Below are 24,851 nucleotides of genomic sequence, written 5' to 3'. Positions count from 1 at the left end.
AAGTTTTAACAAGCTCTATTTTGTACATAATCAGCAAAGGTAATCTTTAATTCTGCATGGCTGAATTGTCACATAATCAGAATGTTTACAGTTAAAATTAATTTCCTAAAATAAATTTTAATTTACTAAGGACTATAAGTAAACTAGAAATTCTTAAACAATAAACACCAACATAATATTACTCTTGCACAGATGATGACTTTGGGCACAGTAGTATCTAAACACCTCTTGGGGACTTGTGAAGTAAAGGGACAATGAACCTACACTGTATATCCTCCATATGCACCAGCTGCCCATTTCTTCATGTTGTTAGAGTTTCTCAACATTCGGTTCTCAGCAGTGTCTTAGTCTACGCTTGTCTCTGAGTGACTTCCTCTGCTTCCAAGGTTTCCCATTTCCTCTATATGCTAAAGATTTACATATTTATATCTCCAGTTAAGAATTTTTTCTTACATTTTAAGGCAGATTACTCAAAGAACTTACCAACCCATGGGTCCCATTGTTTCAGCTCTAGTTTTCCCACGTTTTGCCTCCTTAAGCAGTTCTTCTATTGCTTTCCTGATAAGAAAAAGGAAAAGATTTGAGAGGCAGTCATCCCACTAAGTTCTGAAAATCAATTCATTCCATGATCTTGGGAAAGGAACCAACCTTTGAAGCATGATTGTTGGGGCAAATTTTTTTTTAAACGGTTGACAATTTTGAACACATAAATTAAAAAGAAACTATTAATATAAAGAGAAGCAACAATGAAGAGAAAAAATTACAAACTGGGAAAAATATTTTTGATATGAGACAGTTAAATCAACTTAATATAAGAATTCTCTTTTCTTATTAATTTGAATAACCAAAAGACATGAACATCCAAATATGTATTTATCTATATTTTTTCAAATTCACTGTTATTCAGAAAAATACCAGTGAACTCAACAAGGATAAATGTTTCTGCCCATTAGTGAGGGGGGTAGAGAAATGGATAACTTCTTCTCTACTAATGGGGACTGAAGCTGATATTACATTTCTGGAGGACAATCCAGCAACATAATAAAGAACCTTAAGAATAGTATATACCAGTTGACCTAAAAATTTTACTTTGTCCTATGAAAATATTCAAATAAGTATGCAAAACTATACGTACAAGGATATTCAAACTATTTGCTAACAAAGAAAAAAACAGAAAACTTAAATATTTACTGATAAAAGATTGGTTAAATAAATCATGACATATCCACATACGCGGAAGATTAGGCAGTCATTAAAAATGAAGACAAATGAATTTTTGGCACAGGACAGACATTCAGTATATAAAGCTGGTACAAAAGAATATGTGTAGAATAATCTTAATTTCAAAATTATTTACATATATATTACATAGAAAAACATTTGGAGAGGGCTGGGTATGGTGGCTCATGCCTGTAATCCCAGTACTTTGGGAGACTGAGGTGAGAGGATCACCTGAGGCCAGGAGTTTGAGACCAGCCTGGGCAACACACCAAGACCTGGTCTCTAAAAAATAAAAAAATAATAATAAAAAAATTTGGAGGGATGTTATCAAAACAGTAAGATGAGTTTTAAGGTGATTTTTTTTTTCTGTTTGCATTGCTGCATTTTCTATTTTTTCTACAATGAACATGTATTATTTGTGTGAAGAGGTTAAAAAAACAGAAAACATATTTATCAACCATATTCTGAGACTTTACTATGTGTAAAATACTGTGCAAGGTGCGGTAGGTAGCAACATAGGAAGATGATCATCCCTGACTTGAATATGATGTATCAATAACAAAGTTAAGAAAAAGAGAGGTGTAAACAAATATAGTCCAAAAACAGAACTATAAATCTAATCATGAATTTTTGAAGCTGGATAATTATATAGAGTCTATATTAAAATGTTATAATGACACTATTATAACTCTACCATACACTATACAATCTTCAAATATTAACATTCTGTTTACAAGAACGTTTTATTTCATGTTGATTTTTATCAAAGTAAAGCACGCACATTGTTTAAAAAGACAAATATTATTTAAAAGATTTAAAATACAATAGTCTTCTACATTATCCTGCCCTACCCACCAAAGAAAACAATTTCAACTTTTTTTCATCTGTTTCTCGTTATTTACTTCCATATTCTTAATACTATGCTTTCAAACTATTTCACTACCTCTTCATCTTCAAAAATACATCTGCTTATTTTTGTGTAACTCATTTTTAAATAAACTCTGATTGAGATCTTTAAAAGATGTCTTTTCAGTTAACTCAGCAGCCTGACATTTTCTGATCCTTCTTGGGAAGGCCCTTCTGCTATGGATCAATGAAGAACTGAAGCGCTTGCCTATCTACTGACATGCTGACTCCCTCAATCACAAGTTTCGCAGCCCAGTCTTATGGAATCACAAACAGGTATGTTCATCTGATGACCACATATGCTGCTTCTTCCAGTTCTTTAGAATAATGATATGGCCTGCTGAAATGATCTGGGGACTTTGTCTCTTACAGTAGTTCAATCAAAATTTATCCTAATTCCAAACCGAGATCCTTTTTCACCCTTATAGATTTAAGTAAAAAAATTAAAGGGTATACATATTCCAAATATGCCTCTTCCTTTCCCATAAATTAGTGTGGTAGTTTTAAAACAAAAACAGATAAATCATACCTAGATCCACCTATGTGCTCTCCTTCTGTCAAAAGAAATGGTTAAAAATAATTGGGAAAAAAACTTTTGGGGGCAGTTCCCCAACTATGAACAAAATATGTATCAGTTACAAATAAACTAGGATCTATTTTCCCATAAAAACTATGTTAAAATGTTTGCCTAGCTTTCTGGACCAGACTACAGAAGCTTACTTGAGTCAGAATCCAGCTGAAATGCTATACATCTGCAGAAGGTACTCAGTAAAGATTCTTGCAGAGACCCTGAAGGCATATTCTAGGTGCTTTCAAGAGCTTGAAGTTTGACAGTGACTCTTCTTTAGTTTTGATTCTACTTAAAATCGTCTCTAGCACTGTTATTAATTTTACCTGGCACGCTTAAGGATGCCTTCTGGTTTACGAGTACAATCAAAGAGAAAAGAAGGTATGTGTATGAGAAAGACTGCCTGCGGTAAAACAAATTTACCAAGGATGAAAGACCATAAAAGAGGAGTAGAGACTGGTGGAAGGACACTCAGTCAGCTGGTCTACCTTGTTCCCATTGGTAAAGGGGGCTTAGCTGCTGTCCACAGTCAAAGTGGTGCAGAGTGACCCATTCCCATGGTTTGGATCTACCCAAGTTAGGTATCTGCAATTGGTTTAACAACAACTAATGTTGACATAGAGCTTTAAGTATACCAAGTACTATACTATATAAACATGATAACATAGTTATTACCACCAGTTTGCAGATGTGGAAAGTGATATTCAGAGACATTGACTAACTTGCCCAAGTAACACTGCTAACGATCAGAGAGAAGGGCAATGAGGAAGAGGAACAAAGCAAACAAAACCCAACCTCTGTTTTTAAGGCTAGGTATCATCTGATCCTTCTATTAGACTATCTCCTCCACAAATATCTGCACAGCAAATCCTGGAGAAATTGTTTATCATTAAAAGGCAAAAATTAAAATAAATGGGGGAAAAAAGGCCTAACAGAGTGCCACTACTGCATTTATTCAAAGAGAACTGGGAAATAGGCTGATATTGGAGAGGCGGAAGGAATGAAGGAGGACTGACTGATCACTATTTTGTCCTAAGAATGTTGAGCATTCGCTACTTCCCACCCAAAATTCTCCTGCATAAGCTCCCTCTACAGAGCTTTACTTTCAAAGAAGAAAACAACAATTTCTAGCAATCAAGTATCCCAACCTTAAAACAGTGTCACTACCTTCAAAATTAAGGGGAAAAAGTCAGCAACTACCCCATTACTGTAGCCTCTGTTGTTTCCTCGAGAAATCTCATTAATGAATTATTGGGTAAGGAAATTATAAATCCAGTTTCTATTCTACATTATCACAGAGGCAAAATACTTAAATTATCAAAGATTATGAAACATCAACATGCATGAAACAAGACAGTTTTTAATGAGATGATGAAAGAAGTGTAAACTAATTAAAATACAGGAAAAGCAAATAGGAGAATATATAAGTACTAAGTACATACAGAACTTGAACCATTAAAAAATTATTCAGACATAAACAGTTCTTGGTATGCTAGTTTTTATACTTGGTTCTTTTCAATATCTTGAAGGTTTCTTTGTAAAACCAATTAATTATATTAGAATCCTAAGTTCCATGGAGACCCAAGAGAGCTGAGTCATTAAGCAGACGGTTTTCTGGGCACAGGAACAAACCACAATCAATTTTCAATGATCCGTGTGTGTATTATCTCCAGCCAATTTTCCATCCTAGCATAGCTTCCTCAGGCCTGCCTGTTCACTCCATTAGCCAGCTGGTACATGCTTAAGGAATGTCAACTGATCATAATAGCAGCTTAAATAAAACCCAAGTGGGAATGCAAATCTGGTACAAAATCATCTTAAAATCCAAAGTCAAACAAACTAGTTTTGAGTTATCTGGGTCTGTTTCTTTTTAATCACTTTAATCAACTGAGGGTTAACTGTTCCAGTATACAGAAGGGGTAGCAAGAAATTGAAGGCAACTGAAATAAAGCACCAGAAATTGAGAGGAATAAATTAAACCATAAAGTAGGAAAACGGGAATTTTAAAGGAATAAAATCAGAGAAGCTAAATCTCAAATAACTGCTCAGAAATGATGGAGTCAGTCAGAGGGAGCTACAGGCCTCTTCCTGCGATGGTGAAGGAAAGCTAGGAACACAAGGCTGAACGTTGGAAGCTTTCCTCATTTGTGTCTCTCTCAGTCTTTAAAAAGTCACCTTTGATTAGCTAACTGTATAGTACAGTATCTGTCAAATGATGGACAGAAAAACAGGTTCAAAAAAGGCAATACATTGTTTAATAGGACTATTCTTTTCTTGAGTGTGTTCAAACAAGCACGACTTGGTGACAAGAATACAGACTTCTTAGAAAATTGGCAGAAATGAGTATAGCATCATTTGCTGCTGTTGACTGGGAAGTTATCTAAAAGGCCCAACACATTATCAGTGCTGAAGGCAAACATGTTTATACTTGTGGAGTCATCCACATACATGTAAAAGAAACCTTACGATGGCAATCTAAATTTCTTCCCATAATGGAGTAATAAAGCTTAGAGAGAAAAATGGAACTATCTACTTGATCTTCGGTAAAGCTTTGATGTCAGATCATTGATAAAAAAAATATGGACAGATGATCAGATCACTCTGAACATCTGCAAACAACTGCTATGGGTTCATATTGCCAGTAGTAACTAGTGGTTTAGTAGTCATAGGGATCTGTAGAAACCACAGGACAAAGTTTGGGTTCTTTATGACTTAGTATTTTGACTACAGACACAGGCAAAAATTTAGAAATATCCTTATTTAATTTCAGTAAAATATTAAATTGTCTGGGGTCATGTATAAGCTCTAAAGAAAGGTAAAAAAAATTCAAATTGTAAAAAGCGTTTTTAAACACAAGGTAAAACTCAATAGGAACACTGAGGTCATTTGGGAAAGGAAAAGAATTTTTCAGACATAAACTAGAGGCACAATAAATTAATCTGTACATTTTGTTAAATTTGGCTAATCTATATTACGCACTTGCTAAATACAAGGTACTGTGATTTATACGGTGAGCAAGGCTCTTCCCTGAAGAGGCTATTAGGGACTGCATATAAAATAAAGAGCTATATACGTACTTTAAAAACAAATATTGGATTATCTAGGAGAATGTGAGGAGGGAGTTCCAATATTCATCTCTAAAATAACAAACAGTCATGAGAAAAGGTGCTGAAGTTTCAAGAAGAACTTATGCTGGCAAAAGACTGGAAAGTGATAGAAGAACGTGAGTTTGAAAGGAAGATTAATGAGATCCTTTGTTGATTTCATGCCCACATGAACTAAAGATAGAAGAAAGTGGTATTTTAAGCAATGGTGGAAAAATAAGACAAAAATACTGCAGATTGCTTTTTGCAATGATGATAATAATTACCTCACAGGGTTGTTATGAGGATAAAATGAAATATTTGATTTGGATCCAAGTGTTCTGTATTTTATAAGAAGCAGAAGAACTATGATAGCTATGTTTTACTTGATTACACTCCTAAAGATCTCAGAACTTGTCTTTTTCAACCTAGTTTTCTCAATACCTGGCACATGGTAGGTACTAAGTTAAGATCTGGGGAATAAATGGGTTCTGGGTACGTGTGGGACATGATACAAATGCAAGGATTTAAAAATAAAAATACTCCATCTGTAGACAGAATAGATGATGATGGGTGAGATGGAAGAAGAGGAAAGACAAAGGAGGTGAAAAGAAGATAAAAGAGAAAAAGATAGTATGTCACTGGGCAAATAAATGTAATAAAAAAATGAATAGCTTCAGGCTCTTGAGGGAGCAATCCCCTCTAGTGGCCAAACGAACAGGGGAACAACAGCAACACGTATCCTTAGTGTCATCAACCATTAGGGCACACTGGGAAACCACAGACACTGGCCAAGGACACAGAATGAGGCACAGCTGGAATCTTTCCTGTCAGGATTGAGGACTTTGATCCTTTAGGGCTGCCTGAAAATCTCAGCGAAGTTTCAGATCTAGAAAACACTTTTCCCTTTAGTGAGCTACTGATTAGTGATAAATGGCCTTTGTTTAGCTTCCAATATTATTCTTTTGCTTCATTATATTATAAGTGGGCAAATCCCACTTCACTCACACATGTTAACATCTTCTGAACTCCATTTCTTAGTGGAGATCCTAATTGTGTTTTGAGGTGACAGTGCCTAATGTTGGAGTGGAGGATGCCAGTACAGAGAGGGTGAGATGTCACAGGAGGGCTACTAGCCTGTCTCTGCAAGGCTTTGCCACACAGATGCCCTTTGGGATCACCACATCTAGGGCCTTGGCTCTGACAGTCCAGAGGCCTAACATGGCTTAGACACTACATTTGCTGTTACATGCATGGGGTTATGCCTGGGCTATGCCCTCTGTCCAAATCACTCTCCACTCACAACCTTTACACCAGACACTCAGGTCTGACATTACCCTCTCCACCAAGCCTTTCCCAATCTCCCTGTTTGCTCCACATCGATAGATGTAACTGCTCCTTTCTTATAGGCCCATTTTTGAACTGGCTGAAAGTCAGCTAAGTATCAAACAACAGAATTAACTTACTGCACACACTGATTATTCTGTTAATGAGTCGGTAATATTTGGATTAATGTGGAAAGGCAGAAATATTCCGCATATATTCCATGAAGCTTATTTTCTTGCACTGATCTTAATAAAGTCCCTAATTATATTGTTATAATCAAGATTTTCACATAAATTAAAAGTGGTTTCATTCCTTGCAAATTATAGGAAAAAGAGCCTTGTAAATACTTTGACTTGGGGCTTATATAGAAACACTGGATGTGTAGGAATTAATACAGAAGTTTAGCATATGGCCCAATTGCTGTCAAGCAAACGCTAAGATAGAATTGTGAATTTAGGAATTCGGTATTTCTCATGAGATGTGAAAGTATGGTCCCAGGCATTTGTATTGAAAATGCAGTGCCCCATTTTTTGTAAGCATAAGAGTATACAGTCGGCCCTCTGTATCTGTGGATTCAACCAAACATGGATTGAAAGTTTTTTTTTAAAGAAGCAAAAAAAAAAATATAATGAAAATAACACAAATAAAAACCAATACGGAATAAGAGCTATTTACATAGAATTTACATTGTACTAGATAATACAAGATTATACCTAGTACAATGTAATATTAGTAATAATAGATTACTTAGGTTACAGGCAATCTAGAGATGATTTAAAGTATAGAGGAAGAGGCATGTAGGTTATATGCAAATATTATGCCATTTTATATCAGCGACTTGAGCATCTGTGGGTTTTGGTATCCATGGGGGTCCTGGAAGCAATCCCCCAGGGATACTGAGGGAAGGTTATATGTTCTATAAACCATAATAGTCGAAAGGTATTGAAAAACAAAATGTAAAATAATAAAATGATCTACGAATCAGTGTCAAATTTCTTGTATTTCCACATAGACCTACACATAAACAAACATAAGAGTAATATGATTTAAGATTGTAAAATGTTACTCAGTTTCCAAGTGCAACTGTTTCAAGTACTGTATTAAATCATGAGTATTTTCAGAACCATGAAATGAAATACCATGACAAGCAGGAAAATGGAAGCTTAGCACTAGTGGGAAACAATATTTTCTTAGTGAAGGATCTATTGCATTCATGCCAAGATGAAGGATTTGACAAGTTAATGTCTTTTCTCTTTTTAACTTTTCTGCAGCTCAAAACCTTTCCATACTCTAAAGTAGTGTCCACTGGAAAGACAACATTGGTACAATCTTCACATATTTAAACAGTTTCCTTTCATTCAAGGATACAGGTCAAAACATGAGGAGGGTGTTTCCTGGGTTATGAATTGTATTGAGCACTGGATCTCCACTGACAGAGGCATCTATGCATTTGTGATATATAGGGCTGCTCTCCTCATCCAGGGTCCAGGCAATTCTCCTTTGAATACAGTTCTAATATGCATTTAACATGCACCACTGGGACATGATGAAAAATTATAATGGTAACAGTACTTATGTACCATTTACCTTACAGCTAATCCTCACAACTTATGTAGCTCCTGTTTCATAGCTAAGGAAATAAGGAGAAAATAAGGTCAAGAAACTTACCTAAGGACGTAATAGCCAATAAATGATAGGGCCTGGGATGTGAACCCAGGCAATCTGACTCTAGGCCCCAGGATCCTAACCCTTACACTACAGCTCTATTACAAGCATGATCCTAGTCCTCAAGAAGCTCAGTCTAGTGAGAGGGGCAAGTCGAGCAGCAATATTTAATGGTGCTTATCATGACAAGAACGGCTCTGGCAAAGACAAAACTCAAGTCCCCTCACCTAGACATCAACATTCTCAAATCTGCATCTACCCATTTATAGATGGCCACTGAGAGTGGATTACTATTACAGACAGATCACTTCTTTGGTTAAAATGAGGGTTAATTCTTAACATTTAGCTCCTAGGGAAAACTTATTTCTCAGTTCATAAGACACCTACTTCACTATAGGGTCTACTGACTTCATTTTCAAAGCAGCACGTATTTTAATAAATATTTATTCTTAAATCCTGATACAGAAAATACAGTGATTCTTTTTCAATTCATATTATAAAACCTGAGTAAATGTGCCATGGTAAATTTTTATATGAGCTATGAAGAAAAGCATCTCTTACTGAAAGTAACTTTGTGGGGTGGTGGTGATAGGGTTAATTAGGAAATAGTAAACTCTGAATAGAAAAGCCCATGGACAATACAATAACAGGAAGAGCAGATCTGTTGATAGGTCAAATGTTAGGTTTAAAAATATTACAGTCTACGCTCTTCTGAAATATTAGTTGGGGGAAAAATCCACACAGAGAATATAAGGTCAAATAATTCTTGAGTTCTTTTACTCAGTAAAATGTATTTTGTTATCTCTTTAAGATAACAGATGCTCTCGAAAACAAAACTGATGAAAACAAAACTACAAAAGAAAAAGGGATTTAAAGTCTAGAAAGATAGGTGTGGAAGAGAGCCAATATCCAGCAAAGAAAAGCTAATATGGCAGCTGCTTGAATTTAGTAAAGGATAGGAAAAATGGCAGAAGACCAAAAAGTAGAAATAAAAAATAAAATTCAGACTCTCATCAAACAGCTGTTCAAAATGTAGACAGGAAAAATATCACAGAAGTTGTACAAAATACAATACAAGCCTCTAAAGTTTGCCTCTACAGTTTTTTTTTTTTAAATGAGGGAGAATTTTGGTAGGTGTACTGTTCTTTGATAAACACACCACATACCAGAAAAACCACCTCACCAAAAGCGTGGTCTGTAAATCACTCTCTTAATCCTAAAAGAGCTTTATTTTATACAAATCATCTGCAGTTCTCTGTAGTCTGTCCTAAACAATACCTCAGAGTTCTTGGATCTCAGCCCTGAGGATGGCCTATTCAGCAGAAAGTCTGGTCAGCCTGCTGAAGCTATTTTCTTCAGTGTGTCAAGGCTGCAGTAATCTGCAAGAAAACAAGCTGTCCACCAATTGTAGATTTCAGTTTCTGATTCATCAAATGATTATAAATTATACTCAAGAGTTAAGAGCAAGGAATAGAAAAAAAAACATAAAAGAAAGTTCTAGAATGTGTAGGACTTCGGCATCTCATCACTTCATGCTCTTTAAAGTGTTTTCATTTAAAAACACACTTAGCAATTCGTCCCTTGAAAATGCTATTTCAAGATAAAATAATTTACCTGTCGTCATCTGAATAAAGTCATTTTTAACCCCAGGAAGAAAACATACGTATACTTCTAATTCTTAGAAATCCAGCAATACACAATGAGATGGGAAGAAGAGAAAGCCTGCACTCCATAGATAACATCACAGGTTCAGTGACAGCCCTGCGGCCGCTAAGTGCAAGGCAGAGTCCTGCCTTAGAGGCAAGAGGTGATGAAGAGCCAGTGAAATAGAGGGTGTAGCCCACTCTAGAGTGATTGTGCCTTCCGCCTGCCTGGGGACTGCCAGACCAGGCCTCATCTTGATCACCAGGCATTTTCTGTCTTTCACACTCTAGGCATCAAACATGGCTTTGAGGGATATGGTAGTTTCCTCCACATACTGGCAGGGAGAGGTTTTGAAAAAATAGTACATATATACATAGACAGTATTTTCTACATCAATAATTAACTACAAAAATATACTACACACAAAAAAATTTTGCCAGTGTGGTGGCACATGCTTGTAGTCCCAGCTACTCAGGAGGCTGATGTGGGAGGATCACTTGATCTCAAAAGTTTGAGGCCAGCCTGGTCAACATAGCAAGATCCTATCTCTAAAAAGAAAAAAAAAAAAAAAATTAATGTATTAAAACCCACCGGTAAATTCTTAACTTTTTTTTTTTTTTTTTTTGAGATAGAGTCTCGCTCTGTCGCCCAGGCTGGAGTGCAGTGGCCGGATCTCAGCTCACTGCAAGCTCCGACACCTGGGTTTACGCCATTCTCCTGTCTCAGCCTCCCGAGTAGCTGGGAATACAGGCGCCCGCCACCTCGCCCGGCTAGTTTTTTGTTTTTTTTAGTAGAGACGGGGTTTCACCGTGTTAGCCAGGATGGTCTTGATTTCCTGACCTCGTGATCCGCCCGTCTCGGCCTCCCAAAGTGCTGGGATTACAGGCTTGAGCCATCGCGCCCGGCCTTTAAATTCTTAACTCTTTAAACCCTGCACCGTTAAGTTTCAAGTTGTTTTTCTGGTGCCAATTTATACAGCTATGAAATTAAGTAGGACAAGGTAATTTTAAATCCCATTTTACAATTTAAAAAACTTAGTTAACATATATACATGTGTTTTGGGGGAAAACTCTATATTTATATAAAGGAGTAATTAATAGAGTTAAGCGGTTAAACATACACATAAACCTAACTTTGAGAGCAGCATCCCTTTAAGGAAAATGTTTACAAAAGTTCAGTGATGAACTTAGATGATCCACTGAACAAGTCGGCCAAAACTGCACAACTGTGCAAATAAGGTTTTATATTGACATTCAAAGATCCCAGAGATGCTTCCTTCTTAGCTGGCCAAAGTTGTAGAGCTCTGGTACAATGCAAACACATTCTTACAGATGCTGAATTCAACAGCACAGGAGGAACCACTAGAAAGGCTGCAGAGATTAACTGAAAGGAAGGAAGCAGCTCATGGAGACTAATCTCTATAGGAGAAAAACCCAAGGCATGGAAAATTCCATTACGATTAATCCAACCTTTACCTTTATATCATACCACTTATCATACCAACAACACATCAGCTGCCAAAAGAAAGAAACCACAGAGAGTAATATAATCGATGATTTTGGCATCAGAAACCAGCTGCAAGATAACCAAAACCCAGCAAACCACACTTTATCATTCAGAGACTTATAAATTATATGTGATGATATAACCAACAAGGAAAACGTGAAAGCATGTTCTAGAGCCAATGTTTATGCATTGTTTTATAAAATACCAAAAACTTAAAACACAATATTTTCTTGTCCCTGAATTAAAACTATACTTTAAGTAGCCGTATATATTAGGACCATCTCATCCACTGAAACATAAACAATCCTTAGGGAATGGAACAGCAGCTGCAGTTTAACTGGATGGAGCAATGCTAACAAAGAGTTTAGAACTAAGTTAAAAATAGAATAGGTACCCAATTGAGACTGCAGGGGAAAATTCTGAGAGACAGATCATGCTGATTATCCAAACAGCATAATTTGGCTTCCTCCCAAAGTCTAATACACTCTTAACGCTTACCAAAAAAGGGGCACTGCATTTTCAGTACAAATGCTTGGGACCATACTTTCACATGTCATTTGAAATATTAGACCCCTAAATTTACAGTTCTCTCTTACTGTTTGCTTGATAGAAATTGGGACATATACTATATTAATTCCTATATGCCCAGTGTTTTTAGAAAAGTTTCAAGGATCTTTTTGCTATAATTTTCATTTTAATCACCTGAACCAAAATGTTCAGGTAAAGATCCATTAAATACAATCTATATTATTAAAAAATATAAGGGAAAAGTTTCTCAAATGTTAGAGGCCATCTGGTTTAACTTTGTGATATAAAGCCAAGGAAATTATGGTTTAGAGAAGTTAACAACTTGCCTAACACTAAATAATACCTGGTTTTTGAAAATTTAACTCAAAATTACCTATATTTATTTTTTTCCTCTCAAAGCCTAGATGGCATGTATGGCCACCCTAGGGAGAAATGATGAGACAGATTACAATTATAATATTTTAGCCCAGGATCATTACCTTTAGAGGACAACACTGTAAGGACCAACACTAACACTATCCAATGCTAGGTGATGTGTCTATGATTATTGTGATCTGCAACACACAAGCTTCAGAGCAGAATTTCTTACCTGAAAAATCCAGACTGAATAGACTTACTCAGTAACTGTTCTATCTTTATATAATCCCTAAAACACCTCTCAATGCTTTTAGAAGACTGATTATGCAGTTCTTCTTTTATAATTTTAAATCTAGGACACCATCAAGTAACCTTCAGAGAATAAGAAAGCAGCCACACTACAGCAGTGAGAAAATGAGTCCCAGTTCTGCACCTACTAGCTCTGTGATTCTGTGATATTCAAGGTCACAGAGCTCTGTGATTAAAATGAAGATATTTCTACTAACTTTTCAATATTCTTAGGCAGATTAAATATAATTTATATATATACATATAAAAATATATATATTTAATATAATTTATATATAGTTACTTTGTAACTATAAAGCACTGAACAAATCTAAGTTATTTTAAGAATTTTTTAAAATAATCATTTTACAGTTATAATTTCAATAGTAATCACAGATATACTATTCATAGTTATGTATGTTAACTAAAATATCATGTGCACAGCAACTTACAGAATAATATATATTACCTCACCGAGGCTGAGACGAACCCTTAAAGTTCCTGTTTCCTTTTTGTTGGTTAAGCAACCAAGTCTCAGGGAGACTGCCTTATCTGAGGTCAACCAGTAAGGGACACAGCTGACTCCACCCCAGAGCTTTCTAACTTCATATCCAGAGTTCTGTCAAATAACACATACCCTTATTTCATTCAATCCGTGAATAATAGTTTCTATATTTTGAGGATGATCAAGTGCTGCTTTGGCACAATATAGATGAAAAAGTTAAAATGAACATTTTTTTTTTTTTTTTGAGACGGAGTCTAGCTCTGTCGCCCAGGCTGGAGTGCAGTGGCGCGATCTCGGCTCACTGCAAGCTCCGCCTCCGGGTTTACACCATTCTCCTGCCTCAGCCTCCCAAGTAGCTGGGACTACAGGCGCCCGCCATCTCGCCCGGCTAGTTTTTTTGTAAAATGAACATATTTAAAGATAATGCTAATAAGGTTTAATAATATGAAAAATGGTATTTTCACAAACTAAATATTACCAGTAAACCTTTATTTGGGTTCTTAACAAGTTACTCTCTCATTCATTTGATTCTTTTCACATTTAAAATTTACAGAGAACAGTTCCATTTCCAACATGTTTCAGCTAGGCCAACAATTTTGTCTCTTAAACTGAACTCCTTGGAGCATATGCTCTGGCAAAGCTGTTATCTTCATGTGAGTCCAAGGCAGGTAACATCAATGACGTCATGCCCATTAAAAGATGAGTTTGGTCAGGAGTGGTGGCTCATGACTAATCCCAGCACTTTGAGAGGCCAAGGCAGGTGGATAGCTTGAGCTCAGAGTTCAAGACCAGGCTGGGCAACATGGCAAAACCCCATCTCTACAAAAAATACAAAAATTAGCCAGGCTTGGTGGCTTGCACCTATGGTCCCAGCTACTCAGGACGCTGAGGTAGGAGGATTGCTTGAGCCCAGGAGGTCAAGGCTGCAGTGAGTCAAGGTCACCCCACTGCACTCCAGCCTGGGTGACAGAGTGAGACCATGTGTCAAAAAAAAGCAGTCTATGGAGTCAGGCCATCCTGGGTTCCTATCTAATTACTAGTCATATAACCTTAGGCTGGTTACCTAACTTCCCCAGGTCTCGGTTGTTTTCTATAAAGGGGAAAAGACACTATCTGCCTTGAAGGAGGATTAAACTGGTTTTCCTACCTGGTGAGGCAAATCAGTCTTCTTACTTTACAGTCACAGTTACGTGTCTGTTAGACTGTCTGCTTTTGGCCAGGAATAAGCCTAGTTGGCTTCCTCATGTTCTGGCTTGTTCTGATCTTTCATTGCTCTCCAATGGGGACCAACTTATTAGAACAAGCAAATAGGAAGGGAATCCTCTGCTTGCTTGCTACAAGTCTGGGCAGAAGACAGTGACACACCTGTAAGCTAACACTTCTAAAGACAGACATTTTCAGCACAACAGTTCCTAATCATAAACCCCTAGAATCCTTTATGTTTTCCAACCATTTAAGGACAAAGTGTAATCTCTGCCATATAAAAACACTAATCATAAGTTTCTAATCATAAGCCCCTAGAATCCCTAATATTTTCCATCCATTTAAGGACAAACTGCAATCTTCCCCATGTAAACAAACCAATAAACAAAAAGCAGAAATAAAACTGTAGTATCAAATCTAGGCGGCTTTAATTACAAAGTCTGATAAATAATATAAATCCAACTCATTTACTTTGACAAGAAGATGATGATGGTACTCTTTTACTCCTCATCTTCAGGGAATGAAGTGATAAAAGAAGCTTATATTAATTTTACATTACCAATTTTATATTAATCACTTTTGGAAACAGCAGCAACAAAAACCCCTTGTTAAGTATTCTAAGCACCAGGACTTATGTTTAAGTATGCAGAGCAAAGAAGCAACTCAGGATCTGAAATAATGTTAGATGAGGGATCGCAATGTTGGGTGATCCTTCACTTGAAATCAGAGTTCCAATGAAAATTTATTCTTAGATCCCATGTAATTTATTAACAGTTGTACACAAATGTTCATGAGGACCCAAGGGAAAAGGCCAAGACTCTGTTCAATTCATTGTGGAGCTAACAAGATAAAAATGGCACAACAGATATCAAATTATTGAATGCTTTAAGTCTTTGTTTTGTCCTCCAAGTGCTTCAGGTCACCTAAATAAAGACTGGGATTTCTGGTAATTTTTCACTGAAGTGAGGGCAAGTCCGTTTCACAAAGTAAGCGCAAAATAAAACTTAAGCAATCCCACATCCTTTCACCCTATTAGATTTTTTTGAAGTATTATTGGTCTGGGAATTCCCCAAATCTGAAATCACACAGTAGGTATATGGGTAGAACAGGTGCTCACAAAACCAATATTGTCCGCCTTGCGGGGGTCAGTTCTCACTTAATGTGAGATGCATTGCAGCCAAATTTGGCCTTGCAGATACAAAGCTCTGCCTTCTTAGGAGTGTATAATAACATGCCCAATTCTTAGCTGAGGTGACCCCTCTAGAGTCATCTACCTGGCAATATCTATCAGATCTGCTTGGTTCCTACTGCATAGGCTACTCCTCTGGCACTCAATCTTTGCCTGCTCTGGTCACCCTTTGCCTAAATGAACCTCTAGATCTGACTCCTCCTGGACAGGCCCAGTCTCTTGTCATCTACATGTGACAGACTATGGAGTTGAAGACACACAACCACAAATTTGGCGTTCTCAATTCGAAGCTTATAGAATAGTTATTTCCCTTTTCAAATTCAAGTTCAGCTCTTGGGGTATTTAATGAAAAAACAATACAGAGTCAATCATTTCATAAACATTTTTTGAACACCTGCTGCAAGCCAGGCATTGTTCCAGGGGTTGTGGATACATCAGTGAACATTCAAACAAAAATCTCTGCTCTCACGGAGCTTATGTTACAGTGTGTGTGTTTGAGGAGTAGAGGGAAAGGCAATACAGAATGAATACAATAAATAGGTAAATTATGTATCTCATATATTGTAAGGTAAGTGCTATAGAAAAAATACTACAAGGTAGGAGTGCTGGGGGGGGCGGGAGGGGTGCTGCAATTTTAATGAGGTAAAAGAGTTAGAAGAAATGACACCTATCCTTCAGGAATGCAATACTATACAGCTCTTTGGTCTAGTCAGATTGCAAACTCTGTGAAGGCAGGCATGAAATGAGATTCATCTTTGCACTCCTGGTACCGGGAAGACAAATGGACCTTAAATAGCTGCTGGAAAAACAAACGCGCGCCTTCTGTTATTTTTCCAAAGCAATGCTATTTGTAGTAAATGGCATAGATTTACGAGACAGCTGGTTAGGAAATGAGTGTACTATTTGGAATTGAAAAGACAGCATACCTTGGAATCAAATCCTTTAAATTCCACTTCACGGTACTCAAAACAACAATCCTCAAACTCTTCCTCTGCTAGAGTTCTGTGGGGACAAGATCCCAAGGAAAATCCATATCACTCGCCCATACTGCTGTTGCAAAGTAAAAATGTCCATCAATCAACTTCAAGTGGGAGATACTCTACCTTTTTAGACCAATAGAGAGGCAAGATAACGGATGAAGCATGGGATCAGGGTGGTGAAGATAGTAATGTTAGAGGCTCTTGAGGACAAAGAGAAGACAAAAATGAAACAGAATATAAAGCATAACCACCTTTATCAAAGCTCTCTATGATGCTTACCCATGCCTCCCCCCAGCTCCTCCTCCCACTGAAGCCACAGGATAGGCATGGTTCCTTGTCTCACTCAAGAATTTTTTGTCTTCTTGAAGCTTGTTACTGTGGTGGCTTTCTGAGTTGCAAGTGTCAGCTGACAAGTATACAAAAAAATGTCATTATAAATCATCAGTCCTTCTTCCTGTTGTGGCACTCATACTCTGACACTGCTATGTAATCATGCATATATTCATTCACTTTCTGAATAAACATAAATGAAAGCCTACTGTGTGCCCAGTTTCAAGTGCTCGGGGTTCAGAAGCAAACAAGAACAAAGCCCTTGTCACCAAGGAGACATTTTTCCAGTGGAATTAGACAATAAATATATAAATATATAATATAATGTCAGTTGACAATAAGTACTATGAAGGAATATAGCAAGGTATGGGAATAGAGAGTGATGGAGGTTTGTATGTGGATGTGCCTGCCACTTTAGAGAAGGTGGATGGGTAAGCAGCCGCTAAGATGGTGCCAAGGATCCCCACCTCCTAGTATTCAGACCCTCATGTACTCCCCTCCTCTTAAGTGTGGGCTGGACTTACCGATTCATGTCTAACCAACAGAATAGAGCAGAGGCAATGGGATGCCACTTCTGAAAGCAGGGCATAAAAAGACTGGCTTCTGTCTTGGGTTCTAACTCTGTCTTCCTGGCTCTGGCGGGAAGCCAGCTGCCACAGCATGAAGCAGCCCCCTATGAGTGAGCTTGTGGGTAAATCCTCTCCCATGCAATCCTCAAGACTGCAGCCTGGATGACATCTTGACTACAGCCTTGTCAGAGACCCTGAGTCAAAATCACCCAGCTAAGCTCCACCCAGATTCTTGACCCACAGAAACTGAGACGTATTTGTTGCTTTCAGCCACTAAGTTTTGGGATAATCTGTTATGCAGCAATGGACTAATACCCAGTCAAGGATGGTCTCTCTGAGCAAACGACTTTGGAAACAGACAGGCCATGTGAAGATTTAGGGGAAGAGAGGTTCGGGAAGTAAAGGGCAGGTGCCAAGGCCCTGAAATGGCAATGTTAGGCTTATATGAATAAAAGAAGTGAGAAGGCCAGTGTGGCAGTCACGGGTGATGCTTTGGGAAGAGAGCAGGGTGGGGCAGGTGGGGGAGGCAGGCAGCTCATGCAAGCCAGCCAGGAGGGCTCCTATGGATAACACAACACAATCTGTACTGTGAAGACCATTAGTTTAACTGGCTTAAACAACAACCATATATATCAATAGCAATAGCTAATGTTTGAGTATTTAAGTGTACTAGAAGTTGTGCTAAGTGCTTTATTTCATTTATTTGTCACAATAGCCCTATGAAGTAGATGTTATTATTAGCCTAATTTTATAGGTAAGGAAACTGAGGCTCAGAAAGGTTAAGTCACTTGCCCACATTCATAAGATAGGAAGCGTGGAGCCAACAGGCCCTCTGACTTCAGAGTTCCTACCCTTCGCCTCTACACAATACTGCCTTGAGAGGTCGGCAGAGAAAAAGAAAGTCTCTCCCACCCATGAAAAAAACAACAACAAAAATTGTAACCCCAAGCTGTTGTTTAAGACAACTAGTTCAGTCTCTGCATGATTAGATGCTCCAGGCTGTTGGATTTTCTCTTGGAGTCCTTTTAATAGAATTGGTGGAGCATTATTCATAATTTTTTTGAGGTTTGACTTAAGTCAGGAAGGTAAAACTCAGAAAAGCACCAAGGTAGCTTTTCTTTTTGAGATATGCTAAGTGCCTTGCGTAATGAACAGGGAATATACGGAGAAACAGTACTAGATAAAAAAAAATCAGGCTGGGCACAGTGACTATCCCAGCACTTTGGGAGGCCAAGGCAGGCAGATCACGAGGTCAGGAGTTTGAGACCAGCCTGTCCAATATGGTGAAACCCCGTCTCTACTTAAAAATACAAAAATTGGCTGAGTGTGGTGGTGGGTGCCTGTAGTCCCAGCTACTCGGGAGGCTGAGGCAAGAGAATCTCTTGAACCTGGGAGGCGGAGGTTGCAGTGAGCTGAGATCGCACCACTGCACTCCAGCCTGGCCAACAGAGTGAGACTCCATCTCAAGAAATAAATAAATATAGTCTTTTTAATGCAGTTTTTACCACTAACTGACCTAGATTGAGCCCTGGCTTCCTACCAATAGTCCAGATACCTGGCACCAAGCCAGGTATCCATCTGTTATAGAACTTGTTTTGCTTTCTGCTTAACCTTTATCTTAAGGCTTAAGGAAGATTATGAATGTTCCATCAGAATCTTAATTTCTTTTTTCAAAGAGGAGAAACACAATTTGTCTGTGATTTTTTTTTATATCCTATTAATGAGAATGCTATTTTAAAGTATTTTTCTTAAAAGCTATGGCTTTAACAGACTGATAACCTTCCATACAGGGGTCCTCAAATCATATTATAGACGGAAGAAGACAAAAAAACAACACAGGCTACTACGGTTTTTTGTTTCCAAGTTTTCACCTTGAAGGAATATAAACCAACCCAGCTTGCTCAACATCAATGATATTACAATAATAACACTAATACCTAACATTGATTGAGCGCATGCTTTACGGTTCAGGTACCGTCCCGAGCACTTTGAATATTATCTAAATTAACAGTTGTAACAGCCCTATATTGGTATTCTTGTTATCCCAATTTACAGAAGAAGAAATTCAGGCACAAAGAGATCAAACAGTATGTCCAAGGTCTCATGGTTAACGTCTACAGCCAGGATCAAAACCCAGGCATTGTGAGTCCAACAGCTCTTAACTCCAATGTTATATTGCCTCAGTTTGCTATGCCTATTTTTACTGAAAAGATATTCAGGATTCCACACACATCAACTTCTATTCCTAAAGAAGGTCTATTTTGGCTGAGCACAGTGGCTCATGCCTATAATCCTAGCACTTTGGGAGGCTGAGGTGGGAGGATCACTTGAGTCTAGGAGTTTGAGACCAGCCTGGGCAACACAGTGAGACTGTTTCCACAAAAAAATAAAATAAAATCAGTGAGGCATGGTGGCACACGCCTGTAGTCTCAGCTACTCAGGAGGCTGAGGTAGGAGGACTGCTTGAGCCTGGAAGGTCAGGGTTGCAGCGAGTTGAGATTGCACCACTGCATTCCAGTCTGGGTAACAGTGCAACTGTCTCAAAAAAAGAAAAAAAAAGTGTACTTTTCTTAAAAAAAAAAAAAAAAAATTCAATTAAAATAAGCCCTGCAATATACATACATATATCAGCCAACCAAAAACACCTCCAACATCCTACATATCCTCCTTCCCACAGAGTAGTTCCATATCCTTTACTGTAATTGTTAGGTAAATACATATACAGATTAAAGACAGATGATATAAATTTAGGCACTAATAAAAGTTACAAACACATACAAGGCTGAAATACACAATTTATTCCTCTAGAAAGGTTCATAATTTTGCTTTCATTGCTAAATAATCTAAGCTCAGGTTTTTAAAAAAATTCTGGGCTCATTCTCTTTTATCCTTGGACTCTCTCTTCCTGTATTTCTCTGCTCAAATGTCACCTCCTCAGAAAGGCCTTCCTTAACTACTTAATCTCAGTGTCTTCTCCTTCTCCAGTGTCATCATTATTTTACTACCTGAAATTAAATTTGTTTGCATGTTTCTTTATTGTCCGACTCTGCCATCAGAAAAAAAAAAAACTGCATGTGGGTCAACTTGTTCACTGCCATATCCTGGCCCCTAAACTGTGCCTCCATGTAGTATGTGCTCAATATTTATGGAACGAATTAATGAAAACATTCTCTGTAAAGCAAGCAACTTGGTGAGTGCAGACCACAAGAACCAGGCTGTTCACTGCCCTGATCTCCTCCCCTCAACTCTCAATTTTCACATTGGTAGCCCTGGATTCATATCCTTGTAAAAGACATGAATTCTTCTGATCTGGGTTGGGGAAGGAGGTAAGGGTGGTTGCACCCACTAACTCCTATTAGTAAGGACAGGTTGGGGAGAAGAAAGGATAAATCCTGCCTTACCGGTTTTTGGTTGTGAGGGAATGGTAGGATAAACAAAGGGGTAAATGAACCTGGATATGGGGCCTTTGGGGTCATCTACAACTCTTCTCTTACCCCTCTATAGAATCTGTCTCTAAGTTACTTTTTTTGTTTAAGCATTTTTGTTTTGTATCCATCCTTTTATCTCCTGTCCTACAAGTATGCCATCCTTACATTATACCTGAACTACAACAAATGTCCCCAGCTCACTGCTGTCTTCCAGTTTCCTTCCACTTACCCATTCTGCACATGGGCATGGGACAAAAAACAAAAAATTAAAACTTTATGGCAGTTCTAGCTCAAGAATCTTTACCAGCTCTCTTACACTGAGAAAAAGAAAACCATTTATTCCTGTTATTAATATTTTATAAGCCACCAATTCTTTTGCCATCTTCACTGGCTGACAGAATGGGTGCTCATGAAAGAATCGAAGTTTCAGTAGTGCCCTTCACCCATCCCATTCTGAATTCATCACATAATACTCTACACTGCACATTCGGGCACTTCATTGTCAATACAATTGGTTTCTCTTTTTCATGTATACAGCTCTCGTCTGTCTTCTCCAAAACCACAGAAGGATTTTCAGGACAGAATCATAGTCTCTTATTTCCACCATTTCTCAGGACTGTGCTACTATTAGGTACATACTTACTGTATAGTTAAATAACTAGAGATCTAATAATCCAAGTTTGAGAAGAATTTCATAGTGAGAAAAAAATAAACAAACAAACAAAAATAAAACAGACACACAGTAACTGTACCAGGATAGTTTATAAAGCAGCAAAATAAAATAGCAACATTAAGAATTTGAGCAAAAAGAGGCTGGGTTTGGGGGTCTTAGTAAGTACTTGAAAGCAGATGGGTAAACTTCCAAGAGCCCAGTTTAAAGGTTGTTACAAAGAATGACTCTAAATAACGCTAACCAAAAAGATGACGTTTGTCTAGTGATCTGGAGACCATCTAAAATCTGAATAATATGTTGAAGGGCAACTAAAAGAAGGCTGGTGGGCGGTAGGCCATGGAACTTGATATGCTTTCCTGTCTCTTGAGACGCAAGATACTCTTTGGGTCAGTACTGAAGAGACCACTTTGTATGTAGACACCTTTCCATCTCTAGAGATTCTGTGTGAACCTGTGCATTATGCCAACTAATTAGAGTACTTAGATGTTACAGCTATATGCAATTTATACATAATTAGCTTGTAAAGTACTTTGAAAATAGAAAGTGCCAGCAAGTACTCAGAATTACTATATATTAAAAGCTTTTGGTATATAATATTATTTAATAATTGGCTTTTTAAAAGTCATAGTACTTTACAGCTGAAGAGAACTTCTGATCTTGATCACTGGCATGAGTTTATTTAGAATGAAATGTTATTGGAGTGCAAATCAGATGCGGATTAACTTTTCACAGTACGTATGAGTATGATTCACATTCGTCTCCCTGGTCCTTTTTGGACCAACTCAGCTTTCCCTCAGGTCCCTACAGACTTTATGCAGATTCCTTTCACATATACAAGACTCTTGGTTAACCTGCCTACCCTGTTCTCAGTTTCTTCCCTTCACCCAACTGCCTTCTGCAGGTGTTTTGTACGAACCTGTGAGTTTATGGCCACCCTAAAGAGATTCAAGACAGAATGCTACATGATCAGTCTAAATCCTTTTAGGTGCAATGAAGTCGTGATGTGGTGAGCGGTCGCCTCTGGGTGTGTTTCCCACTGTACTTCATCTGCTATCATCAGTCTGTACCTTGCTGTCCACTAATTAAACTTTGTTTTCATCTCCTGACAGGCCTTGGTTCAGAGGAATTAAACTCCATGTAAGTAATTCTGTTTACTATTCCCACAGGCAAAGTTTTGGGAGAGGAAAGAAGTTTTTAATCCTTTTCCACATCCTTTTTAAGCTTCCTTTTATGTTCAAAGGCTAATGCCCTTAAACATTGACTTTCCAGAATTTCTTACTATCACCATAAAAGAATATTCTGTATCCTTGCCCTATGACATCCCTGCTCCCGCCTAAACTCACCTCTTCCAATGTTTTCATGTGATTCTTTTATTGGAAAACCAAACTAAGCCATTCCTCTGTATGAGTGGTAATGTTTACTCCTCTTAGGCAGTCAACTGATGCTGCTACTGCCTAGTGACCTCCATGTTAACTTCAGGTGACATTTTTCTATTCCCTATTTGAAACCCTTGGCTTCCACACCCGACTTTTGCACTTTCCTACCATCACATTGACCCAAACTTACAAATACTCTTATCTTTAAAACTCTTCTTTGACCCAAACTTTAAATACTGAAGTTGCCTAGGGCTTGGTTCTGGGCCCACTTCTTTGTCACCCTCTATTTTTTTTTTTTTTTAATCAATTTATGTCATCTTTATGGCAAGGACTCACAAAATTTGTCTCCAGCTTAGATCTCTTCCACGATCTCCTACTCACATAGCCACTGCTTACAATGTTCAAAAATGAAACTTTTGATTCCTATCATCTTTTCCACCTCCCAATCTATTTTCCATTTTAAGCTTTTCAATTTCAGTAATCGGCCCTAAAGCTAGGCAGCAGTCATCTTTGATTCTTCATCTTCCACATTCAATTCCTGAGGTGTACCAATTCTGTGCCAATTAAATTCTAAAATATACCTCAAACCTACCTTCTCTTCTCCATCATTAGCTTCTACCCTTCTAGGCCACTTCAACTCTTTATAGTGTCTCTCTCTGCTACTACTCCAGCCTCCCTATAATTCATCTCCCCCCACACTGTAATCAAAGTAATGAAGACACCATTCCCACTGTGCTTAAAATCCAAAATCTCTACTACCCCGTCTCTTCCTCCCATGGACCCCAGAGGGACAGGCCCTTCTCCTTGTCTACTGTGCTACAAAAACATGCAAATCTTCTTTCAGTATCTTCAGTTCCTCACGCCACCAGTTTTCTGCTTCAGGACTTTTGCACATGCTATACCCCCAGAATGCATTTTCTCTTTTTACACAGCCAGCTCTCTCCCTTCCTGTAATCTCTAGAACACCTTTCCTAACTTCCATGCCTAAAGCAGATTCTTTTCTCATGTTTTCTATCTTGACCCTACATTTGCTGCTTTCACAGAATTACAAGTTTTTAATTTTATATATATTTTTTGAGACAGGGTCTCACTCTGTCACCCAGGATGGAATGCAGTGGTGTGGTCATGGCTCATTGCAGCCTCAACCTCCTGGGTTCAAGATATCCTCTTGCCTCAGCTTCCCAAGTAGCTGGGACTACAGGCATGTGTCACCATGCCGGGATAGCTTTTAAATTTTTTTGTAGAGACAAGGACTCCCTATGTTGCCCAGGCTTGTCTCCTGGGCTCAAGCGATCCTCCCACCTTGGCTTCCCAGGTGTGAGCCCTATGGCGAGCCTTACAATGTTTTTTTTGTTTTGTTTTGTTTTGTTTTGTTTTGTTTTTAAGGGGCTCTTATTATAACACATGCTTTATGAGAACAGGACTTACTCTGTCTCATCCACTATCCCTATATATCTATCCCCAAGGCCTGGAACATACTAGTGCTCAAAAATATGGAAATATCTT

General features: G+C 38.0%; 1 protein-coding gene across 3 annotated transcripts in view; it reads right to left on the bottom strand.

Moving 5' to 3' along the window:
* The window catches only part of LOC104671572 (protein POLR1D), a 46,026-nt gene that overhangs the window by 18,520 nt on the left and 2,655 nt on the right, over positions 1 to 24,851 (bottom strand). The window contains exons 1-3 of one of the 3 annotated variants that reach the window (XM_030922026.1): positions 17,093 to 17,111; positions 16,916 to 16,991; positions 484 to 558 (exon numbers count right to left, since the gene is read on the bottom strand). In XM_030922026.1, coding sequence (XP_030777886.1) covers positions 484 to 500 — 17 coding nt within the window. In that variant the 5' untranslated portion in view covers positions 501 to 558; positions 16,916 to 16,991; positions 17,093 to 17,111. Of the gene's footprint in view, positions 1 to 483; positions 559 to 16,915; positions 16,992 to 17,092; positions 17,112 to 24,851 lie in introns of those variants that run through there. The other 2 variants (XM_030922025.1, XM_010375081.2) reach the window with 2 other exon arrangements.

This window comes from Rhinopithecus roxellana, chromosome 18 (assembly GCF_007565055.1).
Source record: "Rhinopithecus roxellana isolate Shanxi Qingling chromosome 18, ASM756505v1, whole genome shotgun sequence".
Taxonomy (NCBI): domain Eukaryota; kingdom Metazoa; phylum Chordata; class Mammalia; order Primates; family Cercopithecidae; genus Rhinopithecus; species Rhinopithecus roxellana.
This window is presented reverse-complemented; position numbering and strand designations above follow the sequence as displayed.